The sequence below is a fragment of the Mytilus galloprovincialis genome, chromosome 2 (genome assembly GCF_965363235.1).
Source record: "Mytilus galloprovincialis chromosome 2, xbMytGall1.hap1.1, whole genome shotgun sequence".
NCBI classification, from domain to species: Eukaryota; Metazoa; Mollusca; class Bivalvia; order Mytilida; family Mytilidae; genus Mytilus; species Mytilus galloprovincialis.
In genome coordinates, this window is record NC_134839.1 from 103,265,376 (window position 1) to 103,288,485 (window position 23,110).

Below are 23,110 nucleotides of genomic sequence, written 5' to 3' on the forward strand. Positions count from 1 at the left end.
ATATACTTATGTACTTATATTGCCAATTAAAAACACAAATGAACTCAAACTTCTTATAAAGTATATATGTTGAGAATAACACAATATATGATGAGTTTTTAGTCTACATTTTTTACTTTAGCATAAAAGTGTGTAAAACTGTCTTGAATTTATTTTTTAAGCAATGCTATCATATTCAATAATCAATTCTTGATTGTTTTTCGAGTGCTTTTTATGTACATTGTCACGCTAGTCTATCTCCCAAGACAAAGAATAACAATTAAATAAACGTTTTGACTATGAATTTTTGAAATAATTACTTTATAGTGAGACCAATCGTTTCTTATGATATTACTTTTGATCATAAGATACTTACTTGACTGTCCCTTTGGTATCTTTCGTCCCTCTTTTATATATTTTTTTCAAGATTCTGTAGACATCAACATTTTCCTTTCTGCGAAAAACTTATTTAAAGATGTTTACTGCTTTTATATACTTGTTTATATATTCTTGCTCAGCTACAACAATGGTTCCAAGTACAGCAACATTTCCACACACACCGTCTACAGAAGTAATCATTACAGCTGAGGTTTCACCCACACCTACAGCTACACCTACTATAATAAGTGAAGCTACTACAACATTACAAGGTAAAGGACTCAAATTGTATTAATTTTCTGAAAGACAGTAGCAGGTTTAAGTTATATCTATGTAAAATACTACAAAAGCAGAATGACGCCTGAACTTAATTTTGTTCAATTAAAAATATATATTCAAGGCAGCATATCAAAAATGATACATGAGTTGAATAATGCTTATCAAAAAGGAAAGTACCTACATGTGTTAAATACTATTTTGAAAGTAGAAAAGACGATTCATGTGTTAATTAAATAAATTGTCAAAAAACAGTTAATACTGTTATTGAATGTTAACAAATTATTTGTTTGATATGTTTGTATATTTAAACATTTTTGTTTTAGGATCAACTGGTAAAATTGCAACAACAACGCCAGTTGTAGCTACAAGTCCTTCTCCTGGAATTTCAAGTGCAAGTAAGAATGAACATTGATTTATTTGTTGTTTCATTTTTATTATGATAATAAGACTCAAATATATATTGTTTTGGAAAATTCAATAAATGAAATGCAAATAATTTTTAAAGAATGGAAATGTTAATGCATGACTGTTTTTTATAGAATGAGTACAGTATTTTGTAAAAGGTGGTTATAACGATGACATTTTTGGTTTGTAGAGATAGAAACAACTACGCCAATTTGTGAAGAAACAGATGGAATGGGTTCAATAACAACAATACCATCAACAGAAATTACATCTAATGACAAAAAGGCAGATATTGAAAATCTACGACCTTCATCTAAGACACCCTTTAAAAGCTCCGAAGGACAATTGGTTATAGAGTACATGCCTTCAAAGACAAGACCAATTGCCAATGTTGAATTGGTTTCTACTGATAATATCAAGACGTATACAGTACAATTCTTTAATGCAGATGGAACTGTGACAACTGGAAAGGTTTGTATAACTTACTCCAAATTACAAAGTTTTAACTGATCAATTTTAATTGATTCTTCTTTAAAAAGGAAATGTGACTGCTGTTTATGTGGAATATTAAACAAATTTTTTTTTTAATGTTATGTTTCAAATGAGTATTTTTCTTTCGGTAGGTTAAAGTAGGCGAAATGGCTACAAGCATTGGAACCAAGCCTGATGTGAGAAAGGTAACTGTAACTATTACACCTGATGACAAAGAAGATTCTTACAGACCTGTACAGCTCCAACTAAGCGTCCATGCCTGTTTTGAAATCAGTAAGTAATGAAAGGCAATAGTTACTTATTTGAAGATATATGTTTTGTATGGTGCTACAGTGGTATAGTGTAGATGTACTGCAGAGATCTTACATATTCCATTATGAAGTGAAAGTTCGCTCATGTTAATCGGTTTTATTTTTGTCAAAACCTGCTCGTTTTTGGTGTTTGATATGACATTGTAACATAAAAGTTGTTTGTATTGAATAATGAATTAACCTTTTTTTTTGTTTAGCTTCTACGCCTATTCCAAGTACAACAGCAGTCCCACAGAAACCGTCCTCAACAGTGGTCACTACAGCCGTGGTTTCACCCACACCTACAGCTACACCCACTATAATAAGTGAAGCTACTACAACATTGCAAGGTAAAGGATTTAAATTGTAATAATTTTCTAAATTGAAGTAGGGGGTTTAAGTTATATCTATGAAAAATACTACAAAAGCAGAATGACCCCTGAACTTAATTTTGTTCAATTAAAAATATATATTGAAGGCAGCATATCAATGATGTTACATTAGCTGAATAATGCTTATGAAAAAGGAAAGTAAATACATGTGTTAAATACTATTTTGCAAGTAGAAAAGATGATTCATGTGTTAATTATTAAATTGTCAAAAAACAGATAATACTGTTTTTGAATGTTAACCAATTATTAATTTGTTTGATATGTTTGTATATTTAAACATTTTTGTTATAGGATCAACTGGTAAAATTGCAACAACAACGCCAGTTGTAGCTACAAGTCCGTCTCCTGGTATTTCAAGTGCAAGTAAGAATGAACATTGATTTATTTGTTGTTTCATTTTTATTATGTTAATGAGACTCAAATATATATTGTTTTGGAAAATTCAATAAATAGAATGCAAATAATTTTTAAAGAATGGAAATGTTAATGCATGACTGTTTTTTATAGAATGAGTACAGTATTTTTTAAAAGGTGGTTATAACAATGACATTTTTGGTTTGTAGAGATAAAAACAACTACGGCAATTTGTGAAGAAACAGATGGAATGGGTTCAATAACAACAATACCATCAACAGAAATTACATCTAATGACAAAAAGGCAGATATTGAAAATCTACGACCTTCATCTAAGACACCCTTTAAAAGCTCCGAAGGACAATTGGTTATAGAGTACATGCCATCAAAGACAAGACCAATTGCCAATGTTGAATTGGTTTCTACTGATAATATCAAGACGTATACAGTACAATTCTTCAATGCAGATGGCACTGTGACAACTCGAAAGGTTTGTATAACTTACTCCAAATTACCAAGTTTTAACTGATCAAATTTAATTGATTCTTCTTTAAAAAGGAAATGTGACTGCTGTTTATGTGGAATATTAAAGAAATTTTTTTTTCAATGTTATGTTTCAAATGAGTATTTTCTTTCGGTAGGTTAAAGTAGGCGAAATGGCTACAAGCATTGGAACCAAGCCTGATGTGAGAAAGGTAACTGTAACTATTACACCTGATGACAAAGAAGATTCTTACAGACCTGTACAGCTCAAACTAAGCGTCCATGCATGTTTTGAAGTCAGTAAGTAATGAAAGGCAATAGTTACTTATTTGAAGATATATATTTTGTATGGTGCTACAGTGGTATAGTGTAGATGTACTGCAGAGATCTTACATGTTCCATTTTGAAGTGAAAGTTCGCTCATGTTAATCGGTTTTATTTTTGTCAAAACCTGCTCGTTTTTGGTGTTTGATATGACCTTGTAACATAAGAGTTGTTTGTATTGAATAATGAATTAACCTTTTTTTTTGTTTAGCTTCTACGCCTATTCCAAGTACAACAGCAGTCCCACAGAAACCGTCCTCAACAGTGGTCACTACAGCCATGGTTTCACCCACACCTACAGCTACACCCACTATAATAAGTGAAGCTACTACAACATTGCAAGGTAAAGAATTTAAATTGTAATAATTTTCTAAATTGAAGTAGGGGGTTTAAGTTATATCTATGTAAAATACTACAAAAGCAGAATGACCCCTGAACTTAATTTTGTTCAATTAAAAATATATATTCAAGGCAGCATATCTTAGATGTTACATTAGCTGAATAATGCTTATAAAAAAGGAAAGTAAATATATGTGTTTAATACTATTTTGCAGGTAGAAAAGATGATTCATGTGTTAATTATTAAATTGTCAAAAAACAGATAATACTGTTTTTGAATGTTAACAAATTATTAATTTGTTTGATATGTTTGTATAATTAAACATTTTTGTTATAGGATCAACTGGTAAAATTGCAACAACAACGCCAGTTGTAGCTACAAGTCCTTCTCCTGGTATTTCAAGTGCAAGTAAGAATGAACATTGATTTATTTGTTGTTTCATTTTTATTATGTTAATGAGACTCAAATATATATTGTTTTGGAAAATTCAATAAATAAAATGCAAATGATTTTTAAAGAATGGAAATGTTAATGCATGACTGTTTTTTTTATAGAATAAGAACAATATTTTGTAAAAGGTGGTTATAACAATGACATTTTTGGTTTGTAGAGATAGAAACAACTACGCCAATTTGTGAAGAAACAGATGGAATGGGTTCAATAACAACAATACCATCAACAGAAATTACATCTAATGACAAAAAGGCAGATATTGAAAATCTACGACCTTCATCGAAGACACCATTTAAAAGCTCCGAAGGACAATTGGTTATAGAGTACATGCCTTCAAAGACAAGACCAATTGCCAATGTTGAATTGGTTTCTACTGATAATATCAAGACATATACAGTACAATTCTTTAATGCAGATGGAACTGTGACAAGTCGAAAGGTTTGTATAACTTACTCCAAATTACCAAGTTTTAACTGATCAATTTTGATTGATTCTTCTTTAAAAAGGAAATGTGACTGCTGTTTATGTGGAATATTAAACAAAATTTTTTTTCAATGTTATGTTTCAAATGAGTATTTTTCTTTCGGTAGGTTAAAGTAGGCGAAATGGCTACAAGCATTGGAACCAAGCCTGATGTGAGAAAGGTAACTGTAACTATTACACCTGATGACAAAGAAGATTCTTACAGACCTGTACAGCTCCAACTAAGCGTCCATGCCTGTTTTGAAGTCAGTAAGTAATGAAAGGCAATAGTTACTTATTTGAAGATATATGTTTTGTATGGTGCTACAGTGGTATAGTGTAGATGTACTGCAGAGATTTTACATGTTCCATTTTGAAGTTAAAATTCGTTCATGTTAATCGGTTTTATTTTTGTCAAAACCTGCTCGTTTTTGGTGTTTGATATGACCTTGTAACATAAGAGTTGTTTGTATTGAATAATGAATTTACCTTTTTTTTGTTTAGCTTCCACGCCTATTCCAAGTACAACAGCAGTCCCACAAAAACCGTCCTCAACAGTGGTCACTACAGCATTGGTTTCACCCACACCTACAGCTACACCCACTATAATAAGTGAAGCTACTACAACATTGCAAGGTAAAGAATTTAAATTGTAATAATTTTCTAAATTGAAGTAGGGGGTTTAAGTTATATCTATGTAAAATACTACAAAAGCAGAATGACCCCTAAACTTAATTTTGTTCAATTAAAGAAATATATTCAAGGCAGCATATCAAAGATGTTACATTAGCTAAATAATGCTTATGAAAAAGGAAAGTAAATACATGTGTTAAATACTATTTTGCAAGTAGAAAAGATGATTCATGTGTTAATTATTAAATTGTCAAAAAACAGATAATACTGTTTTTGAATGTTAACAAATTAATAATTTGTTTGATATGTTTGTATATTTAAACATTTTTGTTATAGGATCAACTGGTAAAATTGCAACAACAACGCCAGTTGTAGCTACAAGTCCTTCTCCTGGTATTTCAAGTGCAAGTAAGAATGAACATTGATTTATTTGTTGTTTCATTTTTATTATGTTAATGAGACTCAAAATATATAATGTAATGGAAAATTCAATAAATGAAATGCAAATAATTTTTAAAGAATGGAAATGTTAATGCATGACTGTTTTTTATAGAATGAGTACAGTATTTTGTATAAGGTGGTTATAACAATGACATTTTTGGTTTGTAGAGATAGAAACAACTTCGCCAATTTGTGAAGAAACAGATGGAATGGGTTCAATAACAACAATACCATCAACAGAAATTACATCTAATGACAAAAAGGCAGATATTGAAAATCTACGACCTTCATCTAAGACACCCTTTAAAAGCTCCGAAGGACAATTGGTTATAGAGTACATGCCTTCAAAGACAAGACCAATTGCCAATGTTGAATTGGTTTCTACTGATAATATCAAGACGTATACAGTACAATTCTTTAATGCAGATGGCACTGTGACAACTCGAAAGGTTTGTATAACTTACTCCAAATTACCAAGTTTTAACTGATCAATTTTAATTGATTCTTCTTTAAAAAGGAAATGTGACTGCTGTTTATGTGGAATATTAAACAAATTTTTTTTTTCAATGTTATGTTTCAAATGAGTATTTTTCTTTCGGTAGGTTAAAGTAGGCGAAATGGCTACAAGCATTGGAACCAAGCCTGATGTGAGAAAGGTAACTGTAACTATTACACCTGATGACAAAGAAGATTCTTACAGACCTGTACAGCTCCAACTAAGCGTCCATGCCTGTTTTGAAGTCAGTAAGTAATGAAAGGCAATAGTTACTTATTTGAAGATATATGTTTTGTATGGTGCTACAGTGGTATAGTGTAGATGTACTGCAGAGATCTTACATGTTCCACTTTCAAGTGAAAGTTTGTTCATGTTAATCGATTTTATTTTTGTCAAAACCTGCTCGTTTTTGGTGTTTGATATGACCTTGTAACATAAGAGTTGTTTGTATTGAATAATGAATTTACCTTTTTTTTTTTGTTTAGCTTCTACGCCTATTCCAAGTACAACAGCAGTCCCACAGAAATTGTCCTCAACAGTGGTCACTACAGCCGTGGTTTCACCAACACCTACAGCTACACCCACTATAATAAGTGAAGCTACTACAACATTGCAAGGTAAAGAATTTAAATTGTAATAATTTTCTAAATTGAAGTAGGGGGTTTAAGTTATATCTATGTAGAATACTACAAAAACAGAATGACCCCTGAACTTAATTTTGTTCAATTAAAGAAATATATTCAAGGCAGGATATCAAAGATGTTACATTAGCTGAATAATGCTAACGAAAAAGGAAAGTAAATACATGTGTTAAATACTATTTTGCAAGTAGAAAAGATGATTCATGTGTTAATTATTAAATTGTCAAAAAAACAGATAATACTGTTATTGAATGTTAACAAATTAATAATTTGTTTGATATGTTTGTATATTTAAACATTTTTGTTATAGGATCAACTGGTAAAATTGCAACAACAACGCCAGTTGTAGCTACAAGTCCTTCTCCTGGTATTTCAAGTGCAAGTAAGAATGAACATTGATTTATTTGTTGTTTCATTTTTATTATGTTAATGAGACTCAAAATATATAATGTAATGGAAAATTCAATAAATGAAATGCAAATAATTTTTAAAGAATGGAAATGTTAATGCATGACTGTTTTTTATAGAATGAGTACAGTATTTTGTATAAGGTGGTTATAACAATGACATTTTTGGTTTGTAGAAATAGAAACAACTACGCCAATTTGTGAAGAAACAGATGGAATGGGTTCAATAACAACAATACCATCAACAGAAATTACATCTAATGACAAAAAGGCAGATATTGAAAATCTACGACCTTCATCTAAGACACCCTTTAAAAGCTCCGAAGGACAATTGGATATAGAGTATATGCCTTCAAAGACAAGACCAATTGCCAATGTTGAATTGGTTTCTACTGATAATATCAAGACGTATACAGTACAATTCTTTAATGCAGATGGCACTGTGACAACTCGAAAGGTTTGTATAACTTACTCCAAATTACCAAGTTTTAACTGATCTATTTTAATTGACTCTTCTTTAAAAAGGAAATGTGACTGCTGTTTATGTGGAATATTAAACAAATTTTTTTTTCAATGTTATGTTTCAAATGAGTATTTTTCTTTCGGTAGGTTAAAGTAGGCGAAATGGCTACAAGCATTGGAACCAAGCCTGATGTGAGAAAGGTAACTGTAACTATTACACCTGATGACAAAGAAGATTCTTACAGACCTGTACAGCTCCAACTAAGCGTCCATGCCTGTTTTGAAGTCAGTAAGTAATGAAAGGCAATAGTTACTTATTTTAAAAAAATATGTTTTGTATGGTGCTACAGTGGTATAGTGTAGATGTACTGCAGAGATCTTACATGTTCCATTTTGAAGTGAAAGTTCGCTCATGTTAATCGGTTTTATTTTTGTCAAAACCTGCTCGTTTTTGGTGTTTGATATGACCTTGTAACATAAGAGTTGTTTGTATTGAATAATGAATTAACCTTTTTTTTGTTTAGCTTCTACGCCTATTCCAAGTACAACAGCAGTCCCACAGAAACCGTCCTCAACAGTGGTCACTACAGCCGTGGTTTCACCCACACCTACAGCTACACCCACTATAATAAGTGAAGCTACTACAACATTGCAAGGTAAAGAATTTAAATTGTAATAATTTTCTAAATTGAAGTAGGGGGTTTAAGTTATATCTATGTAGAATACTACAAAAGCAGAATGACCCCTGAACTTAATTTTGTTCAATTAAAGAAATATATTCAAGGCAGGATATCAAAGATGTTACATTAGCTGAATAATGCTAACGAAAAAGGAAAGTAAATACATGTGTTAAATACTATTTTGCAAGTAGAAAAGATGATTCATGTGTTAATTATTAAATTGTCAAAAAAACAGATAATACTGTTATTGAATGTTAACAAATTAATAATTTGTTTGATATGTTTGTATATTTAAACATTTTTGTTATAGGATCAACTGGTAAAATTGCAACAACAACGCCAGTTGTAGCTACAAGTCCTTCTCCTGGTATTTCAAGTGCAAGTAAGAATGAACATTGATTTATTTGTTGTTTCATTTTTATTATGTTAATGAGACTCAAAATATATAATGTAATGGAAAATTCAATAAATGAAATGCAAATAATTTTTAAAGAATGGAAATGTTAATGCATGACTGTTTTTTATAGAATGAGTACAGTATTTTGTATAAGGTGGTTATAACAATGACATTTTTGGTTTGTAGAAATAGAAACAACTACGCCAATTTGTGAAGAAACAGATGGAATGGGTTCAATAACAACAATACCATCAACAGAAATTACATCTAATGACAAAAAGGCAGATATTGAAAATCTACGATCTTCATCTAAGACACCCTTTAAAAGCTCCGAAGGACAATTGGTTATAGAGTACATGCCTTCAAAGACAAGACCAATTGCCAATGTTGAATTGGTTTCTACTGATAATATCAAGACGTATACAGTACAATTCTTTAATGCAGATGGCACTGTGACAACTCGAAAGGTTTGTATAACTTACTCCAAATTACCAAGTTTTAACTGATCAATTTTAATTGATTCTTCTTTAAAAAGGAAATGTGACTGCTGTTTATGTGGAATATTAAACAAAATTTTTTTTTCAATGTTATGTTTCAAATGAGTATTTTTCTTTCGGTAGGTTAAAGTAGGCGAAATGGCTACAAGCATTGGAACCAAGCCTGATGTGAGAAAGGTAACTGTAACTATTACACCTGATGACAAAGAAGATTCTTACAGACCTGTACAGCTCCAACTAAGCGTCCATGCCTGTTTTGAAGTCAGTAAGTAATGAAAGGCAATAGTTACTTATTTGAAGATATATGTTTTGTATGGTGCTACAGTGGTATAGTGTAGATGTACTGCAGAGATCTTACATGTTCCACTTTCAAGTGAAAGTTTGTTCATGTTAATCGATTTTATTTTTGTCAAAACCTGCTCGTTTTTGGTGTTTGATATGACCTTGTAACATAAGAGTTGTTTGTATTGAATAATGAATTTACCTTTTTTTTTTTGTTTAGCTTCTACGCCTATTCCAAGTACAACAGCAGTCCCACAGAAATTGTCCTCAACAGTGGTCACTACAGCCGTGGTTTCACCAACACCTACAGCTACACCCACTATAATAAGTGAAGCTACTACAACATTGCAAGGTAAAGAATTTAAATTGTAATAATTTTCTAAATTGAAGTAGGGGGTTTAAGTTATATCTATGTAGAATACTACAAAAACAGAATGACCCCTGAACTTAATTTTGTTCAATTAAAGAAATATATTCAAGGCAGGATATCAAAGATGTTACATTAGCTGAATAATGCTAACGAAAAAGGAAAGTAAATACATGTGTTAAATACTATTTTGCAAGTAGAAAAGATGATTCATGTGTTAATTATTAAATTGTCAAAAAAACAGATAATACTGTTATTGAATGTTAACAAATTAATAATTTGTTTGATATGTTTGTATATTTAAACATTTTTGTTATAGGATCAACTGGTAAAATTGCAACAACAACGCCAGTTGTAGCTACAAGTCCTTCTCCTGGTATTTCAAGTGCAAGTAAGAATGAACATTGATTTATTTGTTGTTTCATTTTTATTATGTTAATGAGACTCAAAATATATAATGTAATGGAAAATTCAATAAATGAAATGCAAATAATTTTTAAAGAATGGAAATGTTAATGCATGACTGTTTTTTATAGAATGAGTACAGTATTTTGTATAAGGTGGTTATAACAATGACATTTTTGGTTTGTAGAAATAGAAACAACTACGCCAATTTGTGAAGAAACAGATGGAATGGGTTCAATAACAACAATACCATCAACAGAAATTACATCTAATGACAAAAAGGCAGATATTGAAAATCTACGACCTTCATCTAAGACACCCTTTAAAAGCTCCGAAGGACAATTGGATATAGAGTATATGCCTTCAAAGACAAGACCAATTGCCAATGTTGAATTGGTTTCTACTGATAATATCAAGACGTATACAGTACAATTCTTTAATGCAGATGGCACTGTGACAACTCGAAAGGTTTGTATAACTTACTCCAAATTACCAAGTTTTAACTGATCTATTTTAATTGACTCTTCTTTAAAAAGGAAATGTGACTGCTGTTTATGTGGAATATTAAACAAATTTTTTTTTCAATGTTATGTTTCAAATGAGTATTTTTCTTTCGGTAGGTTAAAGTAGGCGAAATGGCTACAAGCATTGGAACCAAGCCTGATGTGAGAAAGGTAACTGTAACTATTACACCTGATGACAAAGAAGATTCTTACAGACCTGTACAGCTCCAACTAAGCGTCCATGCATGTTTTGAAGTCAGTAAGTAATGAAAGGCAATAGTTACTTATTTGAAAAAAATATGTTTTGTATGGTGCTACAGTGGTATAGTGTAGATGTACTGCAGAGATCTTACATGTTCCATTTTGAAGTGAAAGTTCGCTCATGTTAATCGGTTTTATTTTTGTCAAAACCTGCTCGTTTTTGGTGTTTGATATGACCTTGTAACATAAGAGTTGTTTGTATTGAATAATGAATTAACCTTTTTTTTGTTTAGCTTCTACGCCTATTCCAAGTACAACAGCAGTCCCACAGAAACCGTCCTCAACAGTGGTCACTACAGCCGTGGTTTCACCCACACCTACAGCTACACCCACTATAATAAGTGAAGCTACTACAACATTGCAAGGTAAAGAATTTAAATTGTAATAATTTTCTAAATTGAAGTAGGGGGTTTAAGTTATATCTATGTAGAATACTACAAAAGCAGAATGACCCCTGAACTTAATTTTGTTCAATTAAAGAAATATATTCAAGGCAGGATATCAAAGATGTTACATTAGCTGAATAATGCTAACGAAAAAGGAAAGTAAATACATGTGTTAAATACTATTTTGCAAGTAGAAAAGATGATTCATGTGTTAATTATTAAATTGTCAAAAAAACAGATAATACTGTTATTGAATGTTAACAAATTAATAATTTGTTTGATATGTTTGTATATTTAAACATTTTTGTTATAGGATCAACTGGTAAAATTGCAACAACAACGCCAGTTGTAGCTACAAGTCCTTCTCCTGGTATTTCAAGTGCAAGTAAGAATGAACATTGATTTATTTGTTGTTTCATTTTTATTATGTTAATGAGACTCAAAATATATAATGTAATGGAAAATTCAATAAATGAAATGCAAATAATTTTTAAAGAATGGAAATGTTAATGCATGACTGTTTTTTATAGAATGAGTACAGTATTTTGTATAAGGTGGTTATAACAATGACATTTTTGGTTTGTAGAAATAGAAACAACTACGCCAATTTGTGAAGAAACAGATGGAATGGGTTCAATAACAACAATACCATCAACAGAAATTACATCTAATGACAAAAAGGCAGATATTGAAAATCTACGATCTTCATCTAAGACACCCTTTAAAAGCTCCGAAGGACAATTGGTTATAGAGTACATGCCTTCAAAGACAAGACCAATTGCCAATGTTGAATTGGTTTCTACTGATAATATCAAGACGTATACAGTACAATTCTTTAATGCAGATGGCACTGTGACAACTCGAAAGGTTTGTATAACTTACTCCAAATTACCAAGTTTTAACTGATCAATTTTAATTGATTCTTCTTTAAAAAGGAAATGTGACTGCTGTTTATGTGGAATATTAAACAAAATTTTTTTTTCAATGTTATGTTTCAAATGAGTATTTTTCTTTCGGTAGGTTAAAGTAGGCGAAATGGCTACAAGCATTGGAACCAAGCCTGATGTGAGAAAGGTAACTGTAACTATTACACCTGATGACAAAGAAGATTCTTACAGACCTGTACAGCTCCAACTAAGCGTCCATGCCTGTTTTGAAGTCAGTAAGTAATGAAAGGCAATAGTTACTTATTTGAAGATATATGTTTTGTATGGTGCTACAGTGGTATAGTGTAGATGTACTGCAGAGATCTTACATGTTCCACTTTGAAGTGAAAGTTTGTTCATGTTAATCGATTTTATTTTTGTCAAAACCTGCTCGTTTTTGGTGTTTGATATGACCTTGTAACATAAGAGTTGTTTGTATTGAATAATGAATTTACCTTTTTTTTTTGTTTAGCTTCTACGCCTATTCCAAGTACAACAGCAGTCCCACAGAAACCGTCCTCAACAGTGGTCACTACAGCCGTGGTTTCACCAACACCTACAGCTACACCCACTATAATAAGTGAAGCTACTACAACATTGCAAGGTAACGAATTTAAATTGTAATAATTTTCTAAATTGAAGTAGGGGGTTTAAGTTATATCTATGAAAAATACTACAAAAGCAGAAAGACCCCTGAACCTTATTTTGTTCAATTAAAAATATATATTCAAGGCAGCATACCAAAGATGTTACATTAGCTGAATAATGCTTATGAAAAAGGAAAGTAAATACATGTGTTAAATACTATTTTGCAAGTAGAAAAGATGATTCATGTGTTAATTATTAAATTGTCAAAAAACAGATAATACTGTTTTTGAATGATAACAAATTAATAATTTGTTTGATATGTTTGTATATTTAAACATTTTTGTTATAGGATCAACTGGTAAAATTGCAACAACAACGCCAGTTGTAGCTACAAGTCCTTCTCCTGGTATTTCAAGTGCAAGTAAGAATGAACATTGATTTACTTGTTGTTTCATTTTTATTATGTTAATGAGAGTCAAAATATATAATGTAATGGAAAATTCAATAAATGAAATGCAAATAATTTTTAAAGAATGGAAATGTTAATGCATGACTGTTTTTTATAGAATGAGTACAGTATTTTGTATAAGGTGGTTATAACAATGACATTTTTGGTTTGTAGAGATAGAAACAACTACGCCAATTTGTGAAGAAACAGATGGAATGGGTTCAATAACAACAATACCATCAACAGAAATTACATCTAATGACAAAAAGGCAGATATTGAAAATCTACGACCTTCATCTAAGACACCCTTTAAAAGCTCCGAAGGACAATTGGTTATAGAGTACATGCCTTCAAAGACAAGACCAATTGCCAATGTTGAATTGGTTTCTACTGATAATATCAAGACGTATACAGTACAATTCTTTAATGCAGATGGCACTGTGACAACTCGAAAGGTTTGTATAACTTACTCCAAATTACCAAGTTTTAACTGATCTATTTTAATTGACTCTTCTTTAAAAAGGAAATGTGACTGCTGTTTATGTGGAATATTAAACAATTTTTTTTTCAATGTTATGTTTCAAATGAGTATTTTTCTTTCGGTAGGTTAAAGTAGGCGACATGGCTACAAGCATTGGAACCAAGCCTGATGTGAGAAAGGTAACTGTAACTATTACACCTGATGACAAAGAAGATTCTTACAGACCTGTACAGCTCCAACTAAGCGTCCATGCATGTTTTGAAGTCAGTAAGTAATGAAAGGCAATAGTTACTTATTTGAAAAAAATATGTTTTGTATGGTGCTACAGTGGTATAGTGTAGATGTACTGCAGAGATCTTACATGTTCCATTTTGAAGTGAAAGTTCGCTCATGTTAATCGGTTTTATTTTTGTCAAAACCTGCTCGTTTTTGGTGTTTGATATGACCTTGTAACATAAGAGTTGTTTGTATTGAATAATGAATTAACCTTTTTTTTGTTTAGCTTCTACGCCTATTCCAAGTACAACAGCAGTCCCACAGAAACCGTCCTCAACAATGGTCACTACAGCCGTGGTTTCACCCACACCTACAGCTACACCCACTATAATAAGTGAAGCTACTACAACATTGCAAGGTAAAGAATTTAAATTGTAATAATTTTCTAAATTGAAGTAGGGGGTTTAAGTTATATCTATGTAAAATACTACAAAAGCAGAATGACCCCTGAACTTAATTTTGTTCAATTAAAGAAATATATTCAAGGCAGGATATCAAAGATGTTACATTAGCTGAATAATGCTAACGAAAAAGGAAAGTAAATACATGTGTTAAATACTATTTTGCAAGTAGAAAAGATGATTCATGTGTTAATTATTAAATTGTCAAAAAACAGATAATACTGTTATTGAATGTTAACAAATTAATAATTTGTTTGATATGTTTGTATATTTAAACATTTTTGTTATAGGATCAACTGGTAAAATTGCAACAACAACGCCAGTTGTAGCTACAAGTCCTTCTCCTGGTATTTCAAGTGCAAGTAAGAATGAACATTGATTTATTTGTTGTTTCATTTTTATTATGTTAATGAGACTCAAAATATATAATGTAATGGAAAATTCAATAAATGAAATGCAAATAATTTTTAAAGAATGGAAATGTTAATGCATGACTGTTTTTTATAGAATGAGTACAGTATTTTGTATAAGGTGGTTATAACAATGACATTTTTGGTTTGTAGAGATAGAAACAACTACGCCAATTTGTGAAGAAACAGATGGAATGGGTTCAATAACAACAATACCATCAACAGAAATTACATCTAATGACAAAAAGGCAGATATTGAAAATCTACGACCTTCATCTAAGACACCCTTTAAAAGCTCCGAAGGACAATTGGTTATAGAGTACATGCCTTCAAAGACAAGACCAATTGCCAATGTTGAATTGGTTTCTACTGATAATATCAAGACGTATACAGTACAATTCTTTAATGCAGATGGCACTGTGACAACTCGAAAGGTTTGTATAACTTACTCCAAATTACCAAGTTTTAACTGATCAATTTTAATTGATTCTTCTTTAAAAAGGAAATGTGACTGCTGTTTATGTGGAATATTAAACAAAATTTTTTTTTCAATGTTATGTTTCAAATGAGTATTTTTCTTTCGGTAGGTTAAAGTAGGCGAAATGGCTACAAGCATTGGAACCAAGCCTGATGTGAGAAAGGTAACTGTAACTATTACACCTGATGACAAAGAAGATTCTTACAGACCTGTACAGCTCCAACTAAGCGTCCATGCATGTTTTGAAGTCAGTAAGTAATGAAAGGCAATAGTTACTTATTTGAAGATATATGTTTTGTATAGTGCTACAGTGGTATAGTGTAGATGTACTGCAGAGATCTTACATGTTCCACTTTGAAGTGAAAGTTTGTTCATGTTAATCGATTTTATTTTTGTCAAAACCTGCTAGTTTTTTGGTGTTTGATATGACCTTGTAACATAAGAGTTGTTTGTATTGAATAATGAATTTACCTTTTTTTTTTGTTTAGCTTCTACGCCTATTCCAAGTACAACAGCAGTCCCACAGAAACCGTCCTCAACAGTGGTCACTACAGCCGTGGTTTCACCAACACCTACAGCTACACCCACTATAATAAGTGAAGCTACTACAACATTGCAAGGTAACGAATTTAAATTGTAATAATTTTCTAAATTGAAGTAGGGGGTTTAAGTTATATCTATGAAAAATACTACAAAAGCAGAAAGACCCCTGAACCTTATTTTGTTCAATTAAAAATATATATTCAAGGCAGCATACCAAAGATGTTACATTAGCTGAATAATGCTTATGAAAAAGGAAAGTAAATACATGTGTTAAATACTATTTTGCAAGTAGAAAAGATGATTCATGTGTTAATTATTAAATTGTCAAAAAACAGATAATACTGTTTTTGAATGATAACAAATTAATAATTTGTTTGATATGTTTGTATATTTAAACATTTTTGTTACAGGATCAACTGGTAAAATTGCAACAACAACGCCAGTTGTAGCTACAAGTCCTTCTCCTGGTATTTCAAGTGCAAGTAAGAATGAACATTTTATTTTATTTTATTGATTTACTTGTTGTTTCATTTTTATTATGTTAATGAGACTCAAAATATATAATGTAATGGAAAATTCAATAAATGAAATGCAAATAATTTTTAAAGAATGGAAATGTTAATGCATGACTGTTTTTTATAGAATGAGTACAGTATTTTGTATAAGGTGGTTATAACAATGACATTTTTGGTTTGTAGAGATAGAAACAACTACGCCAATTTGTGAAGAAACAGATGGAATGGGTTCAATAACAACAATACCATCAACAGAAATTACATCTAATGACAAAAAGGCAGATATTGAAAATCTACGACCTTCATCTAAGACACCCTTTAAAAGCTCCGAAGGACAATTGGATATAGAGTACATGCCTTCAAAGACAAGACCAATTGCCAATGTTGAATTGGTTTCTACTGATAATATCAAGACGTATACAGTACAATTCTTTAATGCAGATGGCACTGTGACAACTCGAAAGGTTTGTATAACTTACTCCAAATTACCAAGTTTTAACTGATCAATTTTAATTGATTCTTCTTTAAAAAGGAAAAATGTGACTGCTGTTTATGTGGAATATTAAACAAAATTTTTTTTTCAATGTTATGTTTCAAATGAGTATTTTTCTTTCGGTAGGTTAAAGTAGGCGAAATGGCTACAAGCATTGGAACCAAGCCTGATGTGAGAAAGGTAACTGTAACTATTACACCTGATGACAAAGAAGATTCTTACAGACCTGTACAGCTCCAACTAAGCGTCCATGCATGTTTTGAAGTCAGTAAGTAATGAAAGGCAATAGTTACTTATTTGAAAAAAAATATGTTTTGTATGGTGCTACAGTGGTATAGTGTAGATGTACTGCAGAGATCTTACATGTTCCATTTTGAAGTGAAAGTTCGCTCATGTTAATCGGTTTTATTTTTGTCAAAACCTGCTCGTTTTTGGTGTTTGATATGACCTTGTAACATAAGAGTTGTTTGTATTGAATAATGAATTAACCTTTTTTTGTTTAGCTTCTACGCCTATTCCAAGTACAACAGCAGTCCCACAGAAACCGTCCTCAACAATGGTCACTACAGCCGTGGTTTCACCCACACCTACAGCTACACCCACTATAATAAGTGAAGCTACTACAACATTGCAAGGTAAAGAATTTAAATTGTAATAATTTTCTAAATTGAAGTAGGGGGTTTAAGTTATATCTATGTAAAATACTACAAAAGCAGAATGACCCCTGAACTTAATTTTGTTCAATTAAAGAAATATATTCAAGGCAGGATATCAAAGATGTTACATTAGCTGAATAATGCTAACGAAAAAGGAAAGTAAATACATGTGTTAAATACTATTTTGCAAGTAGAAAAGATGATTCATGTGTTAATTATTAAATTGTCAAAAAACAGATAATACTGTTATTGAATGTTAACAAATTAATAATTTGTTTGATATGTTTGTATATTTAAACATTTTTGTTATAGGATCAACTGGTAAAATTGCAACAACAACGCCAGTTGTAGCTACAAGTCCTTCTCCTGGTATTTCAAGTGCAAGTAAGAATGAACATTGATTTATTTGTTGTTTCATTTTTATTATGTTAATGAGACTCAAAATATATAATGTAATGGAAAATTCAATAAATGAAATGCAAATAATTTTTAAAGAATGGAAATGTTAATGCATGACTGTTTTTTATAGAATGAGTACAGTATTTTGTATAAGGTGGTTATAACAATGACATTTTTGGTTTGTAGAGATAGAAACAACTACGCCAATTTGTGAAGAAACAGATGGAATGGGTTCAATAACAACAATACCATCAACAGAAATTACATCTAATGACAAAAAGGCAGATATTGAAAATCTACGACCTTCATCTAAGACACCCTTTAAAAGCTCCGAAGGACAATTGGTTATAGAGTACATGCCTTCAAAGACAAGACCAATTGCCAATGTTGAATTGGTTTCTACTGATAATATCAAGACGTATACAGTACAATTCTTTAATGCAGATGGCACTGTGACAACTCGAAAGGTTTGTATAACTTACTCCAAATTACCAAGTTTTAACTGATCAATTTTAATTGATTCTTCTTTAAAAAGGAAATGTGACTGCTGTTTATGTGGAATATTAAACAAATTTTTTTTTTCAATGTTATGTTTCAAATGAGTATTTTTCTTTCGGTAGGTTAAAGTAGGCGAAATGGCTACAAGCATTGGAACCAAGCCTGATGTGAGAAAGGTAACTGTAACTATTACACCTGATGACAAAGAAGATTCTTACAGACCTGTACAGCTCCAACTAAGCGTCCATGCCTGTTTTGAAGTCAGTAAGTAATGAAAGGCAATAGTTACTTATTTGAAGATATATGTTTTGTATGGTGCTACGTGGTATGGTGTAGATGTACTGCAGAGATCTTACATGTTCCATTTTGAAGTGAAATTTCGCTCATGTTAATCGGTTTTATTTTTGTCAAAACCTGCTCGTTTTGGGTGTTTGATATGACCTTGTAACATAAGAGTTGTTTGTATTGAATAATGAATTAACCTTTTTTTTGTTTAGCTTCTACGCCTATTCCAAGTACAACAGCAGTCCCACAGAAACCGTCCTCAACAATGGTCACTACAGCCGTGGTTTCACCCACACCTACAGCTACACCCACTATAATAAGTGAAGCTACTACAACATTGCAAGGTAAAGAATTTAAATTGTAATAATTTTCTAAATTGAAGTAGGGGGTTTAAGTTATATCTATGTAAAATACTACAAAAGCAGAATGACCCCTGAACTTAATTTTGTTCAATTAAAGAAATATATTCAAGGCAGGATATCAAAGATGTTACATTAGCTGAATAATGCTAACGAAAAAGGAAAGTAAATACATGTGTTAAATACTATTTTGCAAGTAGAAAAGATGATTCATGTGTTAATTATTAAATTGTCAAAAAACAGATAATACTGTTATTGAATGTTAACAAATTAATAATTTGTTTGATATGTTTGTATATTTAAACATTTTTGTTATAGGATCAACTGGTAAAATTGCAACAACAACGCCAGTTGTAGCTACAAGTCCTTCTCCTGGTATTTCAAGTGCAAGTAAGAATGAACATTGATTTATTTGTTGTTTCATTTTTATTATGTTAATGAGACTCAAAATATATAATGTAATGGAAAATTCAATAAATGAAATGCAAATAATTTTTAAAGAATGGAAATGTTAATGCATGACTGTTTTTTATAGATTGAGTACAGTATTTTGTATAAGGTGGTTATAACAATGACATTTTTGGTTTGTAGAGATAGAAACAACTACGCCAATTTGTGAAGAAACAGATGGAATGGGTTCAATAACAACAATACCATCAACAGAAATTACATCTAATGACAAAAAGGCAGATATTGAAAATCTACGACCTTCATCTAAGACACCCTTTAAAAGCTCCGAAGGACAATTGGTTATAGAGTACATGCCTTCAAAGACAAGACCAATTGCCAATGTTGAATTGGTTTCTACTGATAATATCAAGACGTATACAGTACAATTCTTTAATGCAGATGGCACTGTGACAACTCGAAAGGTTTGTATAACTTACTCCAAATTACCAAGTTTTAACTGATCAATTTTAATTGATTCTTCTTTAAAAAGGAAATGTGACTGCTGTTTATGTGGAATATTAAACAAAATTTTTTTTTCAATGTTATGTTTCAAATGAGTATTTTTCTTTCGGTAGGTTAAAGTAAGCGAAATGGCTACAAGCATTGGAACCAAGCCTGATGTGAGAAAGGTAACTGTAACTATTACACCTGATGACAAAGAAGATTCTTACAGACCTGTACAGCTCCAACTAAGCGTCCATGCCTGTTTTGAAGTCAGTAAGTAATGAAAGGCAATAGTTACTTATTTGAAGATATATGTTTTGTATGGTGCTACAGTGGTATGGTGTAGATGTACTGCAGAGATCTTACATGTTCCATTTTGAAGTGAAAGTTCGCTCATGTTAATCGGTTTTATTTTTGTCAAAACCTGCTCGTTTTTGGTGTTTGATATGACCTTGTAACATAAGAGTTGTTTGTATTGAATAATGAATTAACCTTTTTTTTGTTTAGCTTCTACGCCTATTCCAAGTACAACAGCAGTCCCACAGAAACCGTCCTCAACAATGGTCACTACAGCCGTGGTTTCACCCACACCTACAGCTACACCCACTATAATAAGTGAAGCTACTACAACATTGCAAGGTAAAGAATTTAAATTGTAATAATTTTCTAAATTGAAGTAGGGGGTTTAAGTTATATCTATGTAAAATACTACAAAAGCAGAATGACCCCTGAACTTAATTTTGTTCAATTAAAGAAATATATTCAAGGCAGGATATCAAAGATGTTACATTAGCTGAATAATGCTAACGAAAAAGGAAAGTAAATACATGTGTTAAATACTATTTTGCAAGTAGAAAAGATGATTCATGTGTTAATTATTAAATTGTCAAAAAACAGATAATACTGTTATTGAATGTTAACAAATTAATAATTTGTTTGATATGTTTGTATATTTAAACATTTTTGTTATAGGATCAACTGGTAAAATTGCAACAACAACGCCAGTTGTAGCTACAAGTCCTTCTCCTGGTATTTCAAGTGCAAGTAAGAATGAACATTGATTTATTTGTTGTTTCATTTTTATTATGTTAATGAGACTCAAAATATATAATGTAATGGAAAATTCAATAAATGAAATGCAAATAATTTTTAAAGAATGGAAATGTTAATGCATGACTGTTTTTTATAGAATGAGTACAGTATTTTGTATAAGGTGGTTATAACAATGACATTTTTGGTTTGTAGAGATAGAAACAACTACGCCAATTTGTGAAGAAACAGATGGAATGGGTTCAATAACAACAATACCATCAACAGAAATTACATCTAATGACAAAAAGGCAGATATTGAAAATCTACGACCTTCATCTAAGACACCCTTTAAAAGCTCCGAAGGACAATTGGTTATAGAGTACATGCCTTCAAAGACAAGACCAATTGCCAATGTTGAATTGGTTTCTACTGATAATATCAAGACGTATACAGTACAATTCTTTAATGCAGATGGCACTGTGACAACTCGAAAGGTTTGTATAACTTACTCCAAATTACCAAGTTTTAACTGATCAATTTTAATTGATTCTTCTTTAAAAAGGAAATGTGACTGCTGTTTATGTGGAATATTAAACAAAATTTTTTTTTCAATGTTATGTTTCAAATGAGTATTTTTCTTTCGGTAGGTTAAAGTAAGCGAAATGGCTACAAGCATTGGAACCAAGCCTGATGTGAGAAAGGTAACTGTAACTATTACACCTGATGACAAAGAAGATTCTTACAGACCTGTACAGCTCCAACTAAGCGTCCATGCCTGTTTTGAAGTCAGTAAGTAATGAAAGGCAATAGTTACTTATTTGAAGATATATGTTTTGTATGGTGCTACAGTGGTATGGTGTAGATGTACTGCAGAGATCTTACATGTTCCATTTTGAAGTGAAAGTTCGCTCATGTTAATCGGTTTTATTTTTGTCAAAACCTGCTCGTTTTTGGTGTTTGATATGACCTTGTAACATAAGAGTTGTTTGTATTGAATAATGAATTAACCTTTTTTTTGTTTAGCTTCTACGCCTATTCCAAGTACAACAGCAGTCCCACAGAAACCGTCCTCAACAATGGTCACTACAGCCGTGGTTTCACCCACACCTACAGCTACACCCACTATAATAAGTGAAGCTACTACAACATTGCAAGGTAAAGAATTTAAATTGTAATAATTTTCTAAATTGAAGTAGGGGGTTTAAGTTATATCTATGTAAAATACTACAAAAGCAGAATGACCCCTGAACTTAATTTTGTTCAATTAAAGAAATATATTCAAGGCAGGATATCAAAGATGTTACATTAGCTGAATAATGCTAACGAAAAAGGAAAGTAAATACATGTGTTAAATACTATTTTGCAAGTAGAAAAGATGATTCATGTGTTAATTATTAAATTGTCAAAAAACAGATAATACTGTTATTGAATGTTAACAAATTAATAATTTGTTTGATATGTTTGTATATTTAAACATTTTTGTTATAGGATCAACTGGTAAAATTGCAACAACAACGCCAGTTGTAGCTACAAGTCCTTCTCCTGGTATTTCAAGTGCAAGTAAGAATGAACATTGATTTATTTGTTGTTTCATTTTTATTATGTTAATGAGACTCAAAATATATAATGTAATGGAAAATTCAATAAATGAAATGCAAATAATTTTTAAAGAATGGAAATGTTAATGCATGACTGTTTTTTATAGAATGAGTACAGTATTTTGTATAAGGTGGTTATAACAATGACATTTTTGGTTTGTAGAGATAGAAACAACTACGCCAATTTGTGAAGAAACAGATGGAATGGGTTCAATAACAACAATACCATCAACAGAAATTACATCTAATGACAAAAAGGCAGATATTGAAAATCTACGACCTTCATCTAAGACACCCTTTAAAAGCTCCGAAGGACATTTGGTTATAGAGTACATGCCTTC

At 31.1% G+C, this 23,110-nt stretch overlaps 5 protein-coding genes across 5 annotated transcripts in view; all 5 read left to right on the forward strand.

Annotated features, from left to right (window-relative positions):
• The window catches only part of LOC143061952 (uncharacterized), a 78,756-nt gene extending 76,161 nt beyond the window's left edge, over positions 1 to 2,595 (forward strand). Inside the window, exons 23-28 of the mRNA XM_076233810.1 lie at positions 498 to 629; positions 960 to 1,031; positions 1,232 to 1,512; positions 1,665 to 1,806; positions 2,042 to 2,173; positions 2,507 to 2,595. Of these exons, the coding sequence (XP_076089925.1) occupies positions 498 to 629; positions 960 to 1,031; positions 1,232 to 1,512; positions 1,665 to 1,806; positions 2,042 to 2,173; positions 2,507 to 2,595 (848 nt within the window). The remainder of the gene's footprint in view (positions 1 to 497; positions 630 to 959; positions 1,032 to 1,231; positions 1,513 to 1,664; positions 1,807 to 2,041; positions 2,174 to 2,506) is intronic.
• The window catches only part of LOC143065198 (uncharacterized), a 280,683-nt gene that overhangs the window by 116,002 nt on the left and 141,571 nt on the right, over positions 1 to 23,110 (forward strand). The gene's annotated exons all lie outside the window — the stretch shown is intronic.
• On the forward strand, positions 7,467 to 9,558 carry LOC143061953 (uncharacterized). Its single transcript, XM_076233811.1, has 6 exons — positions 7,467 to 7,706; positions 7,859 to 8,000; positions 8,236 to 8,367; positions 8,702 to 8,773; positions 8,975 to 9,255; positions 9,409 to 9,558. Exons 1-6 carry the CDS (start codon positions 7,467 to 7,469, stop codon positions 9,556 to 9,558), a joined length of 1,017 nt encoding a protein of 338 aa, XP_076089926.1.
• On the forward strand, positions 11,109 to 16,687 carry LOC143061954 (uncharacterized). Its single transcript, XM_076233812.1, has 16 exons — positions 11,109 to 11,115; positions 11,337 to 11,468; positions 11,803 to 11,874; positions 12,076 to 12,356; positions 12,510 to 12,651; positions 12,888 to 13,019; positions 13,353 to 13,424; positions 13,626 to 13,906; positions 14,058 to 14,199; positions 14,435 to 14,566; positions 14,900 to 14,971; positions 15,173 to 15,453; positions 15,607 to 15,748; positions 15,986 to 16,117; positions 16,451 to 16,522; positions 16,683 to 16,687. The coding sequence occupies exons 1-16, from the start codon at positions 11,109 to 11,111 to the stop codon at positions 16,685 to 16,687; spliced, it is 2,097 nt and encodes a 698-aa protein (XP_076089927.1).
• Positions 17,558 to 22,748, forward strand: LOC143061955 (uncharacterized). The gene is made up of 14 exons (XM_076233813.1): positions 17,558 to 17,683; positions 18,017 to 18,088; positions 18,290 to 18,570; positions 18,724 to 18,865; positions 19,099 to 19,230; positions 19,564 to 19,635; positions 19,837 to 20,117; positions 20,271 to 20,412; positions 20,647 to 20,778; positions 21,112 to 21,183; positions 21,385 to 21,665; positions 21,819 to 21,960; positions 22,195 to 22,326; positions 22,660 to 22,748. Exons 1-14 carry the CDS (start codon positions 17,605 to 17,607, stop codon positions 22,746 to 22,748), a joined length of 2,049 nt encoding a protein of 682 aa, XP_076089928.1. The 5' UTR covers positions 17,558 to 17,604.

Bases quoted from the DNA above. Each gene is read 5' to 3' on its own strand.
- LOC143061954 (XM_076233812.1), top strand. The intron at 14,972-15,172 runs GTAAGAATGAAC...TTTGGTTTGTAG, and splicing joins TCCTGGTATTTCAAGTGCAA to AGATAGAAACAACTACGCCA. The intron at 15,749-15,985 runs GTAAGTAATGAA...TTTTTTGTTTAG, and splicing joins CCATGCATGTTTTGAAGTCA to CTTCTACGCCTATTCCAAGT.
- LOC143061955 (XM_076233813.1), top strand. From the start codon at position 17,605: ATGGTCACTACAGCCGTGGTTTCACCCACACCTACAGCTACACCCACT. The intron at 17,684-18,016 runs GTAAAGAATTTA...TTTTTGTTATAG, and splicing joins AGCTACTACAACATTGCAAG to GATCAACTGGTAAAATTGCA. The intron at 18,866-19,098 runs GTAAGTAATGAA...TTTTTTGTTTAG, and splicing joins CCATGCCTGTTTTGAAGTCA to CTTCTACGCCTATTCCAAGT.
- LOC143061953 (XM_076233811.1), top strand. From the start codon at position 7,467: ATGGGTTCAATAACAACAATACCATCAACAGAAATTACATCTAATGAC. The intron at 7,707-7,858 runs GTTTGTATAACT...TTCTTTCGGTAG, and splicing joins GCACTGTGACAACTCGAAAG to GTTAAAGTAGGCGAAATGGC. The intron at 8,368-8,701 runs GTAAAGAATTTA...TTTTTGTTATAG, and splicing joins AGCTACTACAACATTGCAAG to GATCAACTGGTAAAATTGCA.